This window comes from Anomaloglossus baeobatrachus, chromosome 2, assembly GCF_048569485.1.
Source record: "Anomaloglossus baeobatrachus isolate aAnoBae1 chromosome 2, aAnoBae1.hap1, whole genome shotgun sequence".
Taxonomy (NCBI): domain Eukaryota; kingdom Metazoa; phylum Chordata; class Amphibia; order Anura; family Aromobatidae; genus Anomaloglossus; species Anomaloglossus baeobatrachus.
The window spans coordinates 38,192,717-38,212,155 of NC_134354.1; the positions used below are offsets into that span (position 1 = coordinate 38,192,717).

The 19,439-nt window shown below is 47.4% G+C and overlaps 1 protein-coding gene across 2 annotated transcripts in view; it reads right to left on the minus strand.

The window, feature by feature from the left end:
* The window catches only part of DOP1B (DOP1 leucine zipper like protein B), a 251,294-nt gene extending 232,066 nt beyond the window's left edge, over window positions 1-19,228 (minus strand). For both annotated transcript variants that reach the window (XM_075334991.1, XM_075334990.1), the window contains exons 1-2: window positions 19,140-19,228; window positions 14,457-14,618 (exon numbers count right to left, since the gene is read on the minus strand). In XM_075334991.1, coding sequence (XP_075191106.1) covers window positions 14,457-14,594 — 138 coding nt within the window. In that variant the 5' untranslated portion in view covers window positions 14,595-14,618; window positions 19,140-19,228. The remainder of the gene's footprint in view (window positions 1-14,456; window positions 14,619-19,139) is intronic.
* Window positions 19,229-19,439: the final 211 nt, after the last annotated feature.

Genomic DNA, 19,439 nt, shown 5'->3' on the forward strand with positions numbered 1-19,439 from the left:
CTGCTCCCCATAGCCCCGTCACACACAGACTGCTCCCCATAGCCCCTTCTCACACAGACTGCTCCCTATAGCCCCTTCTCACACAGACTGCTCCCCATAGCCCCTTCACACACAGACTGCTCCCCATAGCCCCTTCTCACACAGACTGCTCCCCATAGCCCCGTCACACACAGACTGCTCCCCATAGCCCCTTCTCACACAGACTGCTCCCTATAGCCCCTTCACACACAGACTGCTCCCCATAGCCCCTTCACACACAGACTGCTCCCCATAGCCCCTTCACACACAGACTGCTCCCCATAGCCCCTTCACACACAGACTGCTCCCCATAGCCCCTTCCCACACAGGCTGCTCCCCATAGCCCCGTCACACACAGGCTGCTCCCCATAGCCCCTTCTCACACAGACTGCTCCCTATAGCCCCTTCACACACAGACTGCTCCCCATAGCCCCTTCTCACACAGACTGCTCCCCATAGCCCCTTCCCACACACAGACTGCTCCCCATAGCCCCGTCACACACAGACTGCTCCCCATAGCCCCTTCTCACACAGACTGCTCCCTATAGCCCCTTCACACACAGACTGCTCCCCATAGCCCCTTCACACACAGACTGCTCCCCATAGCCCCTTCACACACAGACTGCTCCCCATAGCCCCTTCACACACAGACTGCTCCCCATAGCCCCTTCACACACAGACTGCAGTAAAAATGCACAGGCTAGACTTTAGTAAAGAGAGCACAGAAAGGCAAGAGAAGTGCAATAGTGACTCTCCTATTAACAATCATCACTAGTATATAGCGGGTTCTCTGCTCTGGAAAATCCTGGTCCCTTGACAATAAGTTGACCACAAAGTCTCTGTTCTGGGAACTCCAGCTGCAGTCTATGAGAGAAGCTGGTCTCCCTAGGTAAGAAGGGCGCGCTTCCAAGCTATTTGTTATACAGCTTGCAAACGCTGCTCTGGATAGTCCACACGCTCCTCCGATGCTGCAGAGGCAAAGCTACCTCTATTAGGAACATGGCAGAGCTCAGCCATGCGGCCAACCAGAACTGTCACCCTTCAGGAGCACCCCCGTCCCCTGGAAAGAAGAAAGCTGGAAAAGCAGGTGAGTGGTGCGTTCCTGAACAAAATACGAGATCAGACCCTACAACTCCGAAATGCCTCAGAGAGGATATAAAAAGGAGTTTTCTAGTTATAAAAAATCCCTTTAAGAAGGAATTATTCAACCGCTATATCACCTGAACAGAAGGAACCACTCCGCCAGAGCATAGCTGCCAAAGCCAGACACGTCACTGATAACAGGATAGAAAGTGCAATGTATCCTCCGGCCAAGTGCATGTCACCACAACCACCGGAGGGTCTACACAAAGGGACGCAACAAAAAAATCTATGGAGAAAAAACCCCGAATTAATAAGAATAGAGGAATCCGGCTCTAGTCTGCACAATCCCAGGCAAAAAAACAATAATGATGATGGTACCATTAATAATTGAATAACTATTGGCCAGGGATAGTAAACTGCCCCAAGTAAGAGACAAATTTATTATTATTTATTATTATTATTAAAAAATAATAAAAAAACGATATAAAGTTACAAAAATCATGTTTATATTTACTATACGGTAAGTAAAGAATAAAAAGATTGTCCAGGAATTCTACAATAATACTACTACTAATTAAATAATAAAATTACAATAATAGTAATAAATTAAAATAATAATAATAATAATAATAATAATAATCATCAATATAATAAAAATAAAATATACTAAAAATAATAATGCTAAATATAAATAATAATAAATCTAATAAAATAATAATGATATAAATATAATAAAAATACTTAAAAAATAAAAAAAATAAAAAAATTATAATAATTATAATGAAATGTAATACAAATACTAAATAATACTAATATAAAAAAGTAATACAAATATCTAATAAAATAGAACTAATACAAGTAATAAAAAAAATAATAATAAAATGTAATAAAAATACTAATATAAAAAAAGTAATAAAAATACTAATAAAATAGAAATAATACAATGTAATAATAATGATAAAAATGTAATAAAAATAATAAAATGTAATAAATACTAAATATAAAAAAGTAATAAAATATTAGTATCTAATAAAATAGAAATAATAATTATACAATGTAATAATACTAATATATAGAATAATAATACTTTTGAATAAAAATAATAACATCTAATGAAAAATAAATTAATAATAAATAATAATAATAATAATAATAATAATAATTAATAATAATAATAATGTAAAAATAAAGTTCCAAAAAAGTATAAAATGATTTTCTAGGAATTCTACAATAAGGATCCTGTATGAGAGGTCATCAGCATCAGATACACGCGCGTCTGACACTTTGTACCCCCACTGATCAGTTATTACCGCCATAAGTGTCCCCATAGTCCCTCCATACCAATTCCTCTGCTTACTGTTATTCACAGCTTAAATTGGATGGAAATCAGTCTCCGTAATGGATACGTAGGCCTATGGCTCACTACAATGCTTTTAGAAGAGTTTTGTAAGGAGCAGCGCACCTGTGCACACACCTGTGCATCCACCACATGAGTGAGTAAGTTTTTTGGCTGACAACAAGCAGAGATCTTGAATTGATTCATGCAGCAAAGTATATTGGAAAACTACAATTTTATATAATTGACACAAGAATATTATCTGGGTCTGGAGTTCCCCTTTAATATGTCTGACCATAGTACAGCTAGCCGGGCTCTCGCAGATGGCGCTGCCCCGGGGTACAGATCGTGCAGGAAATAATCATGACACCGTCCTGCGACAGCTGCTACATTAGTAATTACTAGATCCGTCCACATCCTGGTTGGCAATGTTTACTGACACACCCGCAATACAGGACTGTGCTCAAGAAAAACAACGAAACAATACAAGGGAAGCCCAGAGCTGCACCCCACACACTGCCGAAAACTCACAGGGGCCTACGGACACAGGAGACACCGGCTACTGCAGAAAACCACATACATGTGCTGGCCGCAGTCTGGAGGGGGATACACTAATGGTACATCTACCTGGATAACAAAGATGGAGCATGCTGAAAATCAACATGCCCAATCCTCCTCCTCCATTCTAAGGCTAGTTTCACACTTGCGTTGGACGGGATCCGTAGCATTGCGTTGTGTGACGCATGCAACGGATGCATTGCATATAGTGGCACAACGCATGCTACAGATCGTACAAAATAACGCAATCCGTTGTAGTTTTTTTTCCTTGACTTTACACATTGAGCATGCGCAGTTGTGTAAAGACAGCTGCGTTAACGGAATCCGTCAAATGACGCAATCTAACGGAATCCGCCACCATAGGCATCCATTATAAAAACAACGGACGCCTAACGGATTCCTGCAGGTTGCGTTTTTTTGACACTCCGCCAAGCGCAGAAAAACGTTACATGCTGCATTCCATCCGCCCGACGCAGCGTCAAAATAACGACGCTGCGTCGTCCAGCGGATGCAACACAGACACTTGCGTTACAGTGCGTCGTCCATACAAGTCTATGGAGAATAGCGCAGTGCGTTAACGGGCTGCGCTATTCTCCATAGTGACGGAATGCGCTGAACGCAAGTGTGAAACTAGCCTTATGGAGATGAAACTGCTCTGTTCTGCCAATCTGTGGGGGTCAAGTTGGTCGGACACCGGCCGTTAAATAAGTCACCACCTATCCGATGGACAAGGGATAGCCAGCTTTCACCGGACCACCACTTTACGGGCACCCCCGCTTGGTGCAGGTTTTTATGCAGTGTATCTGCGGCAAAAACACATTTGTTACATAGGCTTTGCTGCAATTTTTTCATACTGAATTCTGCATGTACAAGTCAGCCCGGAAATTAATGGGTTAAAGTGAAAATTCCACATTATTTTTTTGTTTTGTCAACATTCACTTCTGTAACTTCCCCAAGTGTTACCTTATCAGGCCGCGTCACACCCACAGGATCCACTGATCCACAGGATCCACTGATCCTATGACTAGTTCCTGTGACCATTAGTCAGATATAATATACACATACAGTTAAAATCAGAGGTTTCCCTCCGCTCTCTATACAGACACATCTGCAGGTTTTCTCTCCACTCTCTATACAGACACATCTGCAGGTTATTCCCTCCGCTCTCTATACAGACACATCTGCAGGTTTTCTCTCCACTCTCTATACAGACACATCTGCAGGTTATTCCCTCCGCTCTCTATACAGACACATCTGCAGGTTTTCTCACCGCTTTCTATACAGACACATCTGCAGGTTTTCTCTCCACTCTCTATACAGACACATCTGCAGGTTTTTCCCTCCGCTCTCTATACAGACACATCTGCAGGTTTTTCCCTCCGCTCTCCATAAAGACATATCTGCAGGTTTTTCCCTCCCCTCTCTATAAAGATACATCTGCAGGTTTGTCCCTTCGCTCTCTATACAGACACATCTGCAGGTTATTCCCTCCGCTCTCTATAAAGACACATCTGCAGGTTTTTTCCCCTCCTCTCTATACAGACACATCTGCAGGTTTGTCCCTTCCTTCGCTCTCTATAAAACACATCTGCAGGTTTTTCTCACTATCTGACATGAAATCAGAATAAACCCTTCCCATTTTAGGTCAATTAGGAACCAAAATTATTTCTATTTGCCAAATGCCAGAATAATAAGAGCGAGAGAAAGAGAATGTTTTCAGACATTTTTATTACTTTCTGCAAATTCATGCAGAGGCACAGGCGGTGGATGAATTGGGTGCACCTCCACATATCCTACTCTAGTCACTGCTGGAGTAAGATTTGTGGTGTAGGGAACGCTGCCATTTGTCATGAATTTGATGAGCAGCGAGTGAAGTCACTTGCAAGTGATTCATCTGTGAGCCTATAAACTACGGCTGTATTCACACCCGTGAGAACGGTCCAAGCGTATCCGACACTCACACAGACTTTTTTTTCCGTGTTTTCTTTTTTTTTATTCCCCACTTATCACATTTATAATTTTATTCATTTTTTAATTTAACCATTACATTTAACAAAAAAAAAAAAATCTACAGTAATTTGTTTTTTTTAAATTTTTCTTATTGTGACACGGCTCATTATTTTAGATAATCTGGGCTGAAGCATTACACAGAGCCCGGAGGAAATAAAATGTCATTGGTGTAGCACGTGTAGATGCCGAGTCCACCAGGGCAAACTAAGCCCCATTTCTCTACTTTGGGTACTATATGGGGGTCCTGTATAGAGATTCCCCCCACCTCTCTAATTAATTAAACATTCACTAGTAGACTAATGTAAAATGGGGATTGTAGCCAGACTGGAGGCTTCTCATCCGGATCACGAATTTATTTTTGTAGCAGAGAGAAAAAAAAAAAAAATAAAAACAGTAATTGACCTTTGAATCTTCAGATATAAAACCTCTAACCAATATCTATGAGTCAGGACCTCCCGACCGGAAACACACGAGCCCGACCGGCGAACCTCCATAAAGAAGTGATGAGCTTATATTAGAAGGAATGATAAGACTGAAAGAGAGCATGATGTCAGCGGCTCACATGTGGACACTTCTTATATCCCGCTGCTCCTCCGGGGGAGGATTTTACTTTTCACATAGTTACCCTGTGTGGCTCACAGGGTGTTTATGCAGAGCAGACACGCCCCCCCCCACCCACAAGGGGCTCCTGGGAGACACGCCCCCCCACCCACCCACCCACAAGGGGCTCCTGGGAGACACGCCCCCCCCCCACAAGGGGCTCCTGGGAGGCACGCCCCCCCCCACAAGGGGCTCCTGGGAGGCACGCCCCCCCCCACAAGGGGCTCCTGGGAGGCACGCCCCCCCCCACAAGGGGCTCCTGGGAGGCACGCCCCCCCCACAAGGGGCTCCTGGGAGACACGCCCCCCCACCCACCCACCCACAAGGGGCTCCTGGGAGACACGCCCCCCCCCCCCACAAGGGGCTCCTGGGAGGCACGCCCCCCCCCACAAGGGGCTCCTGGGAGGCACGCCCCCCCCCACAAGGGGCTCCTGGGAGGCACGCCCCCCCCACAAGGGGCTCCTGGGAGACACGCCCCCCCACCCACCCACCCACAAGGGGCTCCTGGGAGACACGCCCCCCCCCCCCCACAAGGGGCTCCTGGGAGGCACGCCCCCCCCCCACAAGGGGCTCCTGGGAGGCACGCCCCCCCCCACAAGGGGCTCCTGGGAGGCACGCCCCCCCCACAAGGGGCTCCTGGGAGACACGCCCCCCCACCCACCCACCCACAAGGGGCTCCTGGGAGACACGCCCCCCCCCCCACAAGGGGCTCCTGGGAGGCACGCCCCCCCCACAAGGGGCTCCTGGGAGGCACGCCCCCCCCCACAAGGGGCTCCTGGGAGGCACGCCCCCCCCCCACAAGGGGCTCCTGGGAGGCACGCCCCCCCACAAGGGGCTCCTGGGAGGCACGCCCCCCCCACAAGGGGTCCCGGGAGACACGCCCCCCCCCCACAAGGGGTCCCGGGAGGCACGCCCCCCCCACAAGGGGTCCCGGGAGACACGCCCCCCCCCCACAAGGGGTCCCGGGAGACACGCCCCCCCCCACAAGGGGTCCCGGGAGACACGCCCCCCCCCCCCACAAGGGGTCCCGGGAGACACGCCCCCCCCACAAGGGGTCCCGGGAGACACGACCCCCCAAGGGGTCCTGGGAGACACGCCCCCCCAAGATACTCTAAAAATTAGCGCTATATAAAAAGGGCCATATCTCTAAAAATGGTAAACGCAGGGGAGCGGCGGGAATAAAATAGGAGCAAAAATAGAGAGATAGTCACGATCATGTGCGGTCTTCTCCTCTGGAGTTTTAAGAAGACAAATAGGACCCCCCCCCCCCGTTCTTCAAAAAGGTGGGAGCCCTTAAAACTAAAATCTGCATATTTTAGACATTTATGGAGCATACATTTAATATATCCTACTTGTCTCCAATAGTAATAACCCGTTATTTTTTTATTACAGCCATTAAAGAGGCACACAGTCCACAGTACAAACTGAAAACAAATAATAGATCTCTTAGCCCTGGTGAGGCTGGTGTACTTACTGTGAAAATCCATGTCAGAATGGCTGCATAATCTTTTACATAAGTGTAATTCTATCTCCGCCCACCCAGTTTGATTGACAGCTCCCCAATGAACCTTCTTTGCTGATGAATCTCCACCCACTCAGCCTGGCTGCAGATCATGACACATTTTATGTCCCTCCTCTCACGCTGATGCTACATGTCCACCATACAAGTTTTATTAACAGCTTAAAGTCTCGTCCCCACCCCCTTTTGATTTTGGAGCTATATCCGTCAAAACTGATTGACAGCTCCTCAGTGCCCCTCCTCCTCTGCTGCAGAACCACTACCCTCCTCATCTGATAGCTCCTCAATGTCCCTCCTCCTCTGCTGTGGAATCACTACCCTCTTCATCTGATAGCTCCTCAGTGCCTCTCCTCCTCTGCTGCAGAACCACTACCCCCCCTCATCTGATAGCTCCTCAGTGCCCCTCCTCCTCTGCTGTGAAACCACTACCATCCTCATCTGATAGCTCCTCAGTGCCCCTCCTCCTCTGCTGCAGAACCACTACCCCCCCTCATCTGATAGCTCCTCAGTGCCCCTCCTCCTCTGCTGTGAAACCACTACCATCCTCATCTGATAGCTCCTCAGTGCCCCTCCTCCTCTGCTGCAGAACCACTACCCCCCTCATCTGGCAAGTCCTCAGTGCCCCTCCTCCTCTGCTGCAGAACCACTACCCTCCTCATCTGATAGCTCCTCAGTGTCCCTCCTCCTCTGCTGCGACAGAACCACTACCCTCCTCATCTGATAGCTCCTCAGTGCCCCTCCTCCTCTGCTGCGAAACCACTACCCCCTCATCTGATAGCACCTCAGTGTCCCTCCTCCTCTGCTGCGAAACCACTACCCTCCTCATCTGATAGCTCCTCAGTGCCCCTCCTCCTCTGCTGCAGAACCACTACCCTCCTCATCTGATAGCTCCTCAGTGTCCCTCCTCCTCTGCTGCGACAGAACCACTACCCTCCTCATCTGATAGCTCCTCAGTGCCCCTCCTCCTCTGCTGCGAAACCACTACCCCCTCATCTGATAGCTCCTCAGTGCCCCTCCTCCTCTGCTGCAGAACCACTACCCTCCTCATCTGATAGCTCCTCAGTGTCCCTCCTCCTCTGCTGCAGAACCACTACCCTCCTCATCTGATAGCTCCTCAGTGCCCCTTCTCCTCATCTGATAGCTCCTCAGTGTCCCTCCTCCTCTGCTGCAAAACCACTACCCTCCTCATCTGACAGCTCCTCAGTGCCCCTCCTCCTCTGCTGCAAAACCACTACCCTCCTCATCTGACAGCTCCTCAGTGTCCATCCTCCTCTGCTGCTGTGGAACCACTACCCTCCTCATCTGGCAAGTCCTCAGTGCCCCTCCTCCTCTGCTGCAGAACCACTACCCCCCTCATCGGATAGCTCCTCAGTGCCCCTCCTCCTCTGCTGCAGAACCACTACCCTCCTCATCTGACAGCTCCTCAGTGTCCATCCTCCTCTGCTGCTGTGGAACCACTACCCTCCTCATCTGGCAAGTCCTCAGTGCCCCTCCTCCTCTGCTGCAGAACCACTACCCCCCTCATCGGATAGCTCCTCAGTGCCCCTCCTCCTCTGCTGCAGAACCACTACCCTCCTCATCTGATAGCTCCTCAGTGTCCCTCCTCCTCTGCTGCGAAACCACTACCCTCCTCATCTGACAGCTCCTCAGTGCCCCTCCTCCTCATCTGACAGCTCCTCAGTGCCCCTCCTCCTCTGCTGTGGAACCACTACCCCCCCTCATCTGATAGCTCCTCAGTGTCCCTCCTCTGCTGCTGTGGAACCACTACCCTCCTCATCTGATAGCTCCTCAGTGTCCCTCCAAAATACATGGGGTGTCATAACCTAGGAGGTCCATGGTCACTCTGCATGCCGCCGTGCTGCCATAGAACCCACATTATGCATTTGGCCCTGCAGCGGGGGTCTTTCTCCCCACATTTAATGAGAATTTCGACAAGGTCTTCATTCTTTAAAAAAGGAATCAATCCAGGGCGCAGCAGTCAGCCGTGCAGCAGGAGGACCCGGAGCCGCTGCGGCCCATCACTGGAGCGCTCATGCACGGCCGCAGCATCAATCTCTTTCTAGAAGCGAGGACAAAACCAGCAGAGAATCAGCGAGTGACAGAGTCCTCCAGGCCAAATCTACTGATTCCTGCCACTGGTTGTGGGCAGATGTGACGCCCCCCGATGATGTGTGCTGACGTCACGTGTGGCCCACATTCACCGGAGACATCCCACCATGTAAGCAAAGAACAGAGCCTGAGGAGTCTCATTACATATTGCTTTATTTCTTATATATTTGTTTTGTACTGATCCTGAGTTACATCCTGTATTATACTCCAGAGCTGCACTCACTATTCTGCTGCTGCAGTCACTGTGTACATATATTACATTACTGATCCTGTATTATACTCCAGAGCTGCGCTCACTATTCTACTGGTGCAGTCACTGTGTACATACATTACATTACTGATCCTGTACTGATCCTGAGTTACCTCCTGTATTATACTCCAGAGCTGCACTCACTATTCTGCTGGTGCAGTCACTGTGTACATACATTACTGATCCTGAGTTACCTCCTGTATTATACTCCAGAGCTGCGCTCACTATTCTGCTGGTGCAGTCACTGTGTACATACATTACTGATCCTGAGTTACCTCCTGTATTATACTCCAGAGCTGCGCTCACTATTCTGCTGGTGCAGTCACTGTGTACATACATTACTGATCCTGAGTTACCTCCTGTATTATACTCCAGAGCTGCGCTCACTATTCTGCTGGTGCAGTCACTGTGTACATACATTACTGATCCTGAGTTACCTCCTGTATTATACTCCAGAGCTGCACTCACTATTCTGCTGGTGCAGTCACTGTGTACATACATTACATTACTGATCCTGTATTATACTCCAGAGCTGCGCTCACTATTCTACTGGTGCAGTCACTGTATACATACATTACATTACTGATCCTGTACTGATCCTGAGTTACATCCTGTATTATACTCCAGAGCTGCGCTCACTATTCTACTGGTGCAGTCACTGTGTACATACATTACATTACTGATCCTGTACTGATCCTGAGTTACCTCCTGTATTATACTCCAGAGCTGCACTCACTATTCTGCTGGTGCAGTCACTGTGTACATACATTACTGATCCTGAGTTACCTCCTGTATTATACTCCAGAACTGCGCTCACTATTCTGCTGGTGCAGTCACTGTGTACATACATTACTGATCCTGAGTTACCTCCTGTATTATACTCCAGAGCTGCACTCACTATTCTGCTGGTGCAGTCACTGTGTACATACATTACATTACTGATCCTGTATTATACTCCAGAGCTGCGCTCACTATTCTACTGGTGCAGTCACTGTATACATACATTACATTACTGATCCTGTACTGATCCTGAGTTACCTCCTGTATTATCCTCCAGAGCTGCACTCACTATTCTGCCGGTGCAGTCACTGTGTACATACATTACATTACTGATCCTGAGTTACCTCTTGCATTATACTCCAGAGCTGCACTCACTATTCTGCTGGTGCAGTCACTCTGTACATACATTACTGACCCTGTATTATCCTCCAGAGCTGCACTCACTATTCTGCCGGTGCAGTCACTGTGTACATACATTACATTACTGATCCTGAGTTACCTCTTGCATTATACTCCAGAGCTGCACTCACTATTCTGCTGGTGCAGTCACTCTGTACATACATTACATTACTGACCCTGTATTATCCTCCAGAGCTGCGCTCACTATTCTGCTGGTGCAGTGGCTGTGCACACAGGGTGTTGCTGGGAATGGGTCCAGCATTTAATCTCATTTGCAGTCTCGTGTGCTCCTGGCACTGATTGATAACTCCACCATGAGACTCCGCTGTGCTGAAATGGTGATAACAGGACAATGGAGGAGCGGCGATCGTTCCATGGAGTCATGCTTTGCAGGAGTTTGTGCATTTATATTGGCCGCAGACTCTCGGTGTCATTACATAGGAGCCTTGTCTGTAGAAATCTGCTCTGTGTGAGAACCAGAGACATTACTGTGTGTTATCAGGATAGGCCGCACTTCCCTTTTATGTCTATGGCCGGGATGCGCCTTCACAGAAGGGTGTCTTAGATGTTTACATGGGTCTTGATGTTTTGGCTGCAGCAATCATCACTGCTGCAACCAATCAGCTGTGACAAATACCACGGATCGAAGTTGCGGCGAGTACCTGTCCTGTTTATTATCTTAGGCCCCTTTACATGTCCGTGTTGTGTCCATTTCCAAACATACTGGAGACACGGACACACATAGACCTATTAAAATCGATGGACTGGTCACACGTCTGTGTTTTCCCATGGACCGTGTGTCCATGTGGAGCATATACGTGTCCATGTGCTCCACACAAAGACATGTCCTTTTCTGGCCGGCAGCACAGGTGTCACACGTGACACGTACCGGAGGACAACAAAGTCACTGAGTAAAGAGGATTTTATGCTTACCTGTCTCCGGCGTTGCTGTCGCTTCCGGGTCTGCTCATTATGCCTCATGAATATTCACTGCCCTGACTGCGGACCATCATCGATGTCACACGGATCGCATATTGATGTGATCCATGTGATATCAGTGTGACTCGTACCGGAGGACAACCAAGTCACTGAAAAAACACAACATTTTTTACTTACCTGTCTCCAGCGCTGCTGTTGCTTCCGGGTCCTGCTCATTATGCCTGATGAATATTCACTGCATTGACTGCGTACCCGGAAGCAACAGCAGTGCCGGAGACCGGTAAGTATATGGAATAAATATATAGTACAAATCGTGGTCTGTGGCTAGGCTTCATAGGAGTACCAAGATGGCAGTGACGGATCCCATCAGCATTAAAGAACCATGTTAAGGGTCATCCAAACATGCGCCCCACCGGGATAGCATGATGTAAATGCTGCGCTCAGTGACCGACAGCAGCATCTAAGGGGTTGCACAGCAGCTACGGGAGCTAGTTCTAATTGCTGCAGATTCTGGCTGTATAACACAGCAGGCGCCTGCTCAGTGCCAAATTCAGCTCACTCTACACAACCAAACCTGATCTATGGTGGATGAAACCATCTTGGCGCATGGGTTAAGTCCGCCAGCACAGAAGAAGAGGTGTGTGAGGATAGTGGTCGTGGTATGGGATCGGCCATGGAGTGCGCTCCTCCACCAGCTCGGAGGCCAGCGACAGACGTCACACACTGGAAACCAGTCCGTCCAGAGACGCTGGAAGGGTCAGAGCCACAGGCTGGAAAGGCAAACAGGAAGCGACCGCGAGCAAACAGGATCCGGGAGACGTCTCCACACAGCTCTTACACAGCGGAGCCCAAATACCGGACAGATACAAGAGGCACCGAGCCAAAAAATACTGACTGGGTATCCTGGAGGCCAGAGTAATGCTCTGCAGAAAACTAACAGGACAGGAGACAGATTTTTCTGGTGGTCATGTATTCACCTCACAAAGGGCTATGATTTTGATAATGTGGCTGAGGACAACCCTCCTCAATCAATCAGATATACAGGGTGGAGTGTAGTGGGGTGTCCGGTCCCGCATGCACCCCTGACACTGCACCTCTGACCATTACAGCCGGGGGTACGAGCGACCAGCCGCTCCACCCAGCTCCTCCCGGGCACAGACCGCAGTCAGGGGAGCAAAAGGGGAGAACGGGATCCATTCTGGTGATTGAAGGGGTCCCAGCATTCCATCACCTATCTAATCAATCAGTGATACTTTTTGGAATAACCGTTTAAAGGGGAAGCCATCATCAGAAAATGAACTAATATTTAAATCAGGCTTGTATTTTTTTTTTCCTCATAAGACGATATTTATCAGAATCCAACTTTCACAATAGGGGATATCACAACTCACCTCCTCCCTCTCCTGTACAATGACTGATAACCTCTCTATATACAATAGATAACAGGATCCACCATTCACTGATTTCACAGCTCACCTCCTCCTCCTGTACAATGATTGATAATCCCTCTATATACAGTAGATAACACAAAAGCCACCATTCACAATATGTGATGTCACAGCTTACATCCTCCTCCTCCTGTACAATGACTGATAACACCTCTATATACAGTAGATAACACAGGATCCACCATTTACAATGTGATGTCACAGCTCACCTCCTCCTCCTGTACAATGACTGATAACACCTCTATATACAGTAGATAACATGATCCACCATACACATTATGTGATGTCAGAGCTCACCCCCTCCCCCTCCTGTACGACTATCACCTCTATATACAGTAGATACAGAATCCAATATTCCCAATATTATTATTATTTATAGAGCACCATTGATTCCAATAGGTGATGTCACAGCTCACCTCCTCCTCCTGTACAATGACTGATAACACCTCTATATACAGTAGATAACACAGGATCCACCATGTACAATAGGTGATGTCACAGCTCACCTCCTCCTCCTCCTGTACAATGACTGTTATCACCTCTATATACAGTAGCTAACTCAAGATCCACCAATAAGGTCACAGCTCACCTCCTCCTCCTCCTGTACAATGACTGATAACGCCTCTATATACAGTAGATAACGCAGGATCCACCAATAAGGTCACAGCTGGCCCTGACCCCCCTTTCTTCACAATGACCTTTGTGGCCGCCGGCTTCTCTCTTCCGCCTTAGGACTAGTCAGTGATCAGAATTTCTCCGAAGGTGGAAAAAAAGAAGGGGGCGGCATTTAGGCAGAAACATCACATGAGCCCTGGGAGGGCAAACGACGCCACCGCAGGAACAGCGCCAACACCGTAGAGGGATAATATATAGTGTTTTTATTTTTAATGGAGGCAAATATGGTGATTTAGAAGGGGTTGTTCGAGTAATGGAAAACCCCTTTAATTTCTCCACAGTTGTTGCCCCTTTTTTGGGGTATAACAGACAATGTGGGCTCGGTTCTCATTATCCAGATATAAGCCACCTTTTGTGACTGCATCACATGCCCACCAGAGAAGAAAACCTCTCTATGCCAAATGTTCCTAAGAAGTCTGGGACACGCCCACCTCTGTAGGAAAAAACAAGAGCTGCTCCACCATTGGCCAGCAGAGAGGGGGCGTGTCCCAGACTTCCTAACAGAACACTGCAAAAAGTGGAAGTGTCAGAATGCGTCGGCCATGCTGGAAACAGGCAATCAGGAGCTCCAGAATGGAGGAACTGAGGCAGAATCCTTCACGAGCGGGCCACCAAAGCGGCTACACATGTCAGAAATAAGTCCATTTTTCAATTCGGAATGGAAGGTCCCTTTAAGGGACTGGCTGATTCTTCACTCGCCTGAGGTAACATTCATCCTGCGCCGTTTCTTACCTTATTGAGCTTCCCGAGGGATGAGATGAGATCGGCCCATTCCGTGGACGACTCAAAGTTCCTCAGCGCCTTCTCGATGACGGAGGAATAATTCCTGTATCTGTAATCCCCCAGCAGCTCCTGCTCTTCAGGGTCCATTTTTCATCCTTTCTGGAGGACGCCCTATAAGACAGATAAGAAGGTGAGGCCGGCCTCCAAAAAAAACGCCAACAGGCACAGCGACCAATCCAAAGTCAGCTCGTTCAATATTTCATCAGAGCGGCCATTATTACCGCCAGCACCGGCTTCAATGGTCAGCGACTACTCATCATGCCCCTAATGGGGTGCACCGCTATACAGTGTCCACTATAGAATTGAGTGGGGGGAGCCGCAGCCACATATCCATTCCATGGCCCCCCAAAAAATGATGTGTCCTCTATTTTCTGGATGACATGTCGCACTACAACTCCCAGGATGCCGGACGCAGCAGATAGCAGGACACAGTCGCTCACATAGTAATTACAGGAGACTAATCCCGGGCGGAGCAGCAGGACGTCAAGTCCTAATCCTTAATCTGCACGGATGAAACGGACTTTGACATTTATTACATCCGTAATTACTAAATTCCACCTACGTTTACTGACAACGGTGGTTTAATATTGATAGTATTATTATAACCGCCATACTGCTACTGTATACTGCCACAAATACACTAATAAATCTGCCCCAATGCAGAGAACATCACCGGAAGAGTTGTCATAGGGACACAGAGGAATTCTAAAAATATATTTAACTGCTATGTCAATGCAGAATATGAATATTCTATTATTTGTATGTTTTAAAATGCTGTTTACCACTACTACTTCTATTACCCAGAAGAGTTGTCATAGGGACACAGATGAATTAGAATATCCATATTCTGCATCAACAGAGCAGCTAAATATATTTTTATATTGCTTGTGTATTAAAAAGCCCTTTAATACTACATCTGTTACCCAGAAGAGTTATCAAAGGCACACAAAGGAATTAGGATATTTATATTCTGCATTGACAGAGCTGCTAAATATATTTTATTATTATTTACAAGTAATAAAAAGTCATTTGATACTACTTGTTACCCAGAAGAGTTGTCATAGGGACACAGATGAATTAGAATATTTATATTTTGCATTGACAGAGCAGATATAGATTTTTATATTGTTTACATGTATTAAAATGCCGTTTAATACTAATATTGTTACCCAGAAGAGTTGTCAGAGGAACACAGATGAATTAGATTATTTATATTCTGCATCAACAGAGCACCTAAATATATTTTTATATGTATTAAAAAGCTGTTTACTACTATTTCTGTTACCAGAAGAGTTGTCATAGGGACACAGATGAGTTAGAATATTCATATTCTGCATTGACAAAGCAGATCGATTTTTTTATATGGTTTACATGTATTAGAAGCTGTTTAATACTAATTCTGTTACCAGAAGAGTTGTCATAGGGACATAGAGGAATGAGAATATAAAGCATTGACAGAGCATATTTATATTGTTTACGTGTATTAAAAAGTAGTTTAATACTACTTCTGCTAATTAGAAGAGTTGTCATAGGGACACAGATGAATCAGAATATTCATATTCTGCATGGACAGAGCAGATATATATATATATATATATTTAGATTGTTTACGTGTATTAAAAAACCATTTAATACTACTTTTACTATCCAGAAGAGTTGTCATAGGGACAAAGAGGAATTAAATATCCATATTCTGAATCAGAGCATCTAAATGCATTTTTATTTTATTTGTGTGCATTAAAAAGCCGTTTAATACTACTTCTGTTTACCCATTAGAGTTGTCATAGGGACACAGATGAACAGATAAATTAGAATATCCATAGTCTGCATCAACAGAGCAGCTAAATATATTTTTATATTGCTTACGTGTATTAAAAAGCCGTTTAATACTACTGCTACTACCCAGAAGAGTTGTCATAGGGAAACAGAGGAATTAAATATCCATATACTGCATCAACAGAGCAACTAAATACATTTCTACATTGTGTATTAAAAAGCTATTTAATACTACTTCTGTTACCTAGAGGAGTTGTCATAGGGACACATGAATTAGAATATTCATATTCTGCATTGACAGAGCAGCTATATATGTTTTTATATTGTTTATGTGTATTAAAAAGCTGTTTAATACTTCTGCCAACCAGAAGAGTTGTCATAGGGACATGGAGGCCTTTTTCTAAACATTTTAAGAGCCAACATTGCAGTCACTAAATACATTGTTCATGTGTAATTTAATACTTCTGTTATTACAGCTCTTTTGACCAGTTATTACTAGTGACAGGAATGTTTGTCATAGGCCCCCCTCACACAGACTTTCCCCAGTGGCCAGATATAACAATATTTTCCACTTTCGCCAGGTTCCGCCATGTGGAAGCTCAAATAGAGGTGGGGACGGGGCTCAAATATTTACAGATATCCTATCCAGAAATACAGAGAAGCGGAACCTCAGCTGTGCTCAGCAGGAATGTGCGGGGACATAACGCAGAGGGGTCATCATGGGGAAGCGCCGCAGATCGATTATATGTGACATTCCAGCACATACAATGGCGCAGTGTCCAAAATATTCACACTAAGTGCGGGGTCCGGAACCGTCCACGTGTGTCACGACGGGTGACAGCAACAAGACGGCGCTCACCCGACTCTCCCAGTGTCATCAGGAACCAAAAGGGATGGTCCACAAATGTAGGGGTCACTATAGAGGGAGGATAGTCCACAGATGTAGGGGGTCACTATAGAGGGGGATGGTCCACAGATGTAGGGGTCACTATAGAGGGGGATGGTCCACAGATGTAGGGGTCACTATAGAGGGGGATGGTCCACAGATGTAGGGGTCACTATAGAGGGGGATGGTCCACAGATGTAGGGGTCACTATAGAGGGGGATGGTCCACAGATGTAGGGGTCACTATAGAGGGGAATGGTCCACAGATGTAGGGGGTCACTATAGAGGGGAATGGTCCACAAATGTAGGGGTCACTATAGAGGGGAATGGTCCACAGATGTAGGGGTCACTATAGAGGGGGATGGTCCACAGATGTAGGGGTCACTATAGAGGGGGATGGTCCACAGATGTAGGGGTCACTATAGAGGGGGATGGTCCACAGATGTAGGGGTCACTATAGAGGGGGATGGTCCACAGATGTAGGGGTCACTATAGAGGGGAATGGTCCACAGATGTAGGGGGTCACTATAGAGGGGGATGGTCCACAGATGTAGGGGGTCACTATAGAGGGGGATGGTCCACAGATGTAGGGGTCACTATAGAGGGGGATGGTCCACAGATGTAGGGGTCACTATAGAGGGGGATGGTCCACAGTCCACAGATGTAGGGGTCACTATAGAGGGGGGATAGTCCACAGATGTAGGGGGTTACTATTGGGGGGGTGGATAGTCCACAGATGTAGGGGTCACTATAGAGGGGGGATAGTCCACAGATGGAGGGGTGTCACTATAGAGGGAGGATAGTCCACAGATGTAGGGGGTCACTATAGAGGGGGGATAGTCCACAGATGGTGGGGTGTCACTATAGAGGGGGGATAGTCCACAGATGGTGGGGTGTCACTATAGAGGGGGGATAGTCCACAGATGGTGGGGTGTCACTATAGAGGGGGGATAGTCCACAGATGCTGGTGGTCACTATAGAGGGGGATAGTCCACAGATTTAGGGGGTCACTATAGAGGGGGATAGTCCACAGATGTAGGGGTCACTATAGAGGGAGGATAGTCCACAGATGTAGGGGTCACTATAGAGGGAGGATAGTCCACAGATGTAGGGGGTCACTATAGAGGGGGGATAGTCCACAGATGTAGGAGGTTACTATAGGGGGGGGGGGATAGTCCACAGATGCTGGTGGTCAATATTGGGGGGATAGGCCACAGATGTAGGGGTCACTATAGAGGGGGATAGTCCACAGATGCTGGTGGTCAATATTGGGGGGATAGGCCACAGATGCTGGTGGTCACTATAGAGGGGGATAGTCCACAGATTTAGGGGGTCACTATAGAGGGGGATAGTCCACAGATTTAGGGGGTCACTATAGAGGGGGATAGTCCACAGATGTAGGGGGTCACTATAAAGGGGGGATAGTCCACAGATGCTGGTGGTCAATATTGGGGGGATAGGCCACAGATGTAGGGGGTCACTATAGAGGGGGATAGTCCACAGATGCTGGTGGTCAATATTGGGGGGATAGGCCACAGATGCTGGTGGTCACTATAGAGGGGGATAGTCCACAGATTTAGGGGGTCACTATAGAGGGGGATAGTCCACAGATGTAGGGGGCCACTATAGAGGGATAGTCCACAAATGTAGGGGGTCACTATAGGGGTCCACAGATGTAGGGGGTCACTATAGGGGGATGGTCCACAGATGTGGGGGTCTCTATAGAGGGGGATAGTCCATAGTGGTCACTATAGGGGGGATAGTCCACAGATGTAGGGGGTCACTATAGGGGGATGGTCCACAGATGTGGGGGTCTCTATAGAGGGGGATAGTCCATAGTGGTCACTATAGGGGGGATATTCCACAGATGTAGGGGTCACTATACATTCCGTACACTTGGGATGTACCATGTATGGGTGCAGGTGGATGCCGGTGCGCCCCCTATAATGAGCCCTCCCGGGCTGTACCCACCTGGCCGTGCGCTGCCGCCCCTCCCTCATCCAGCTCCGCTCCCGGGCACCTGGTGCTGGAGATGTGGACACCACCGGTCTGACAGACTGTACAGGTCTACAGGAGCCAGCCAGCGGGCCGGACCACCGCAGCCCGGAGGGGGAGCTCTGCCCTCCACACCCAGCTCTGCCTCCCTCCACACCACAGCACTACACTGTATAACTATCCATTTCATTTTTATAATTTAACCCTGTCACAAACGGATTCTTAATGTCCCACAATACTGAACAAATCACTCTCTGTAATGAAAAAGGCAGGTCC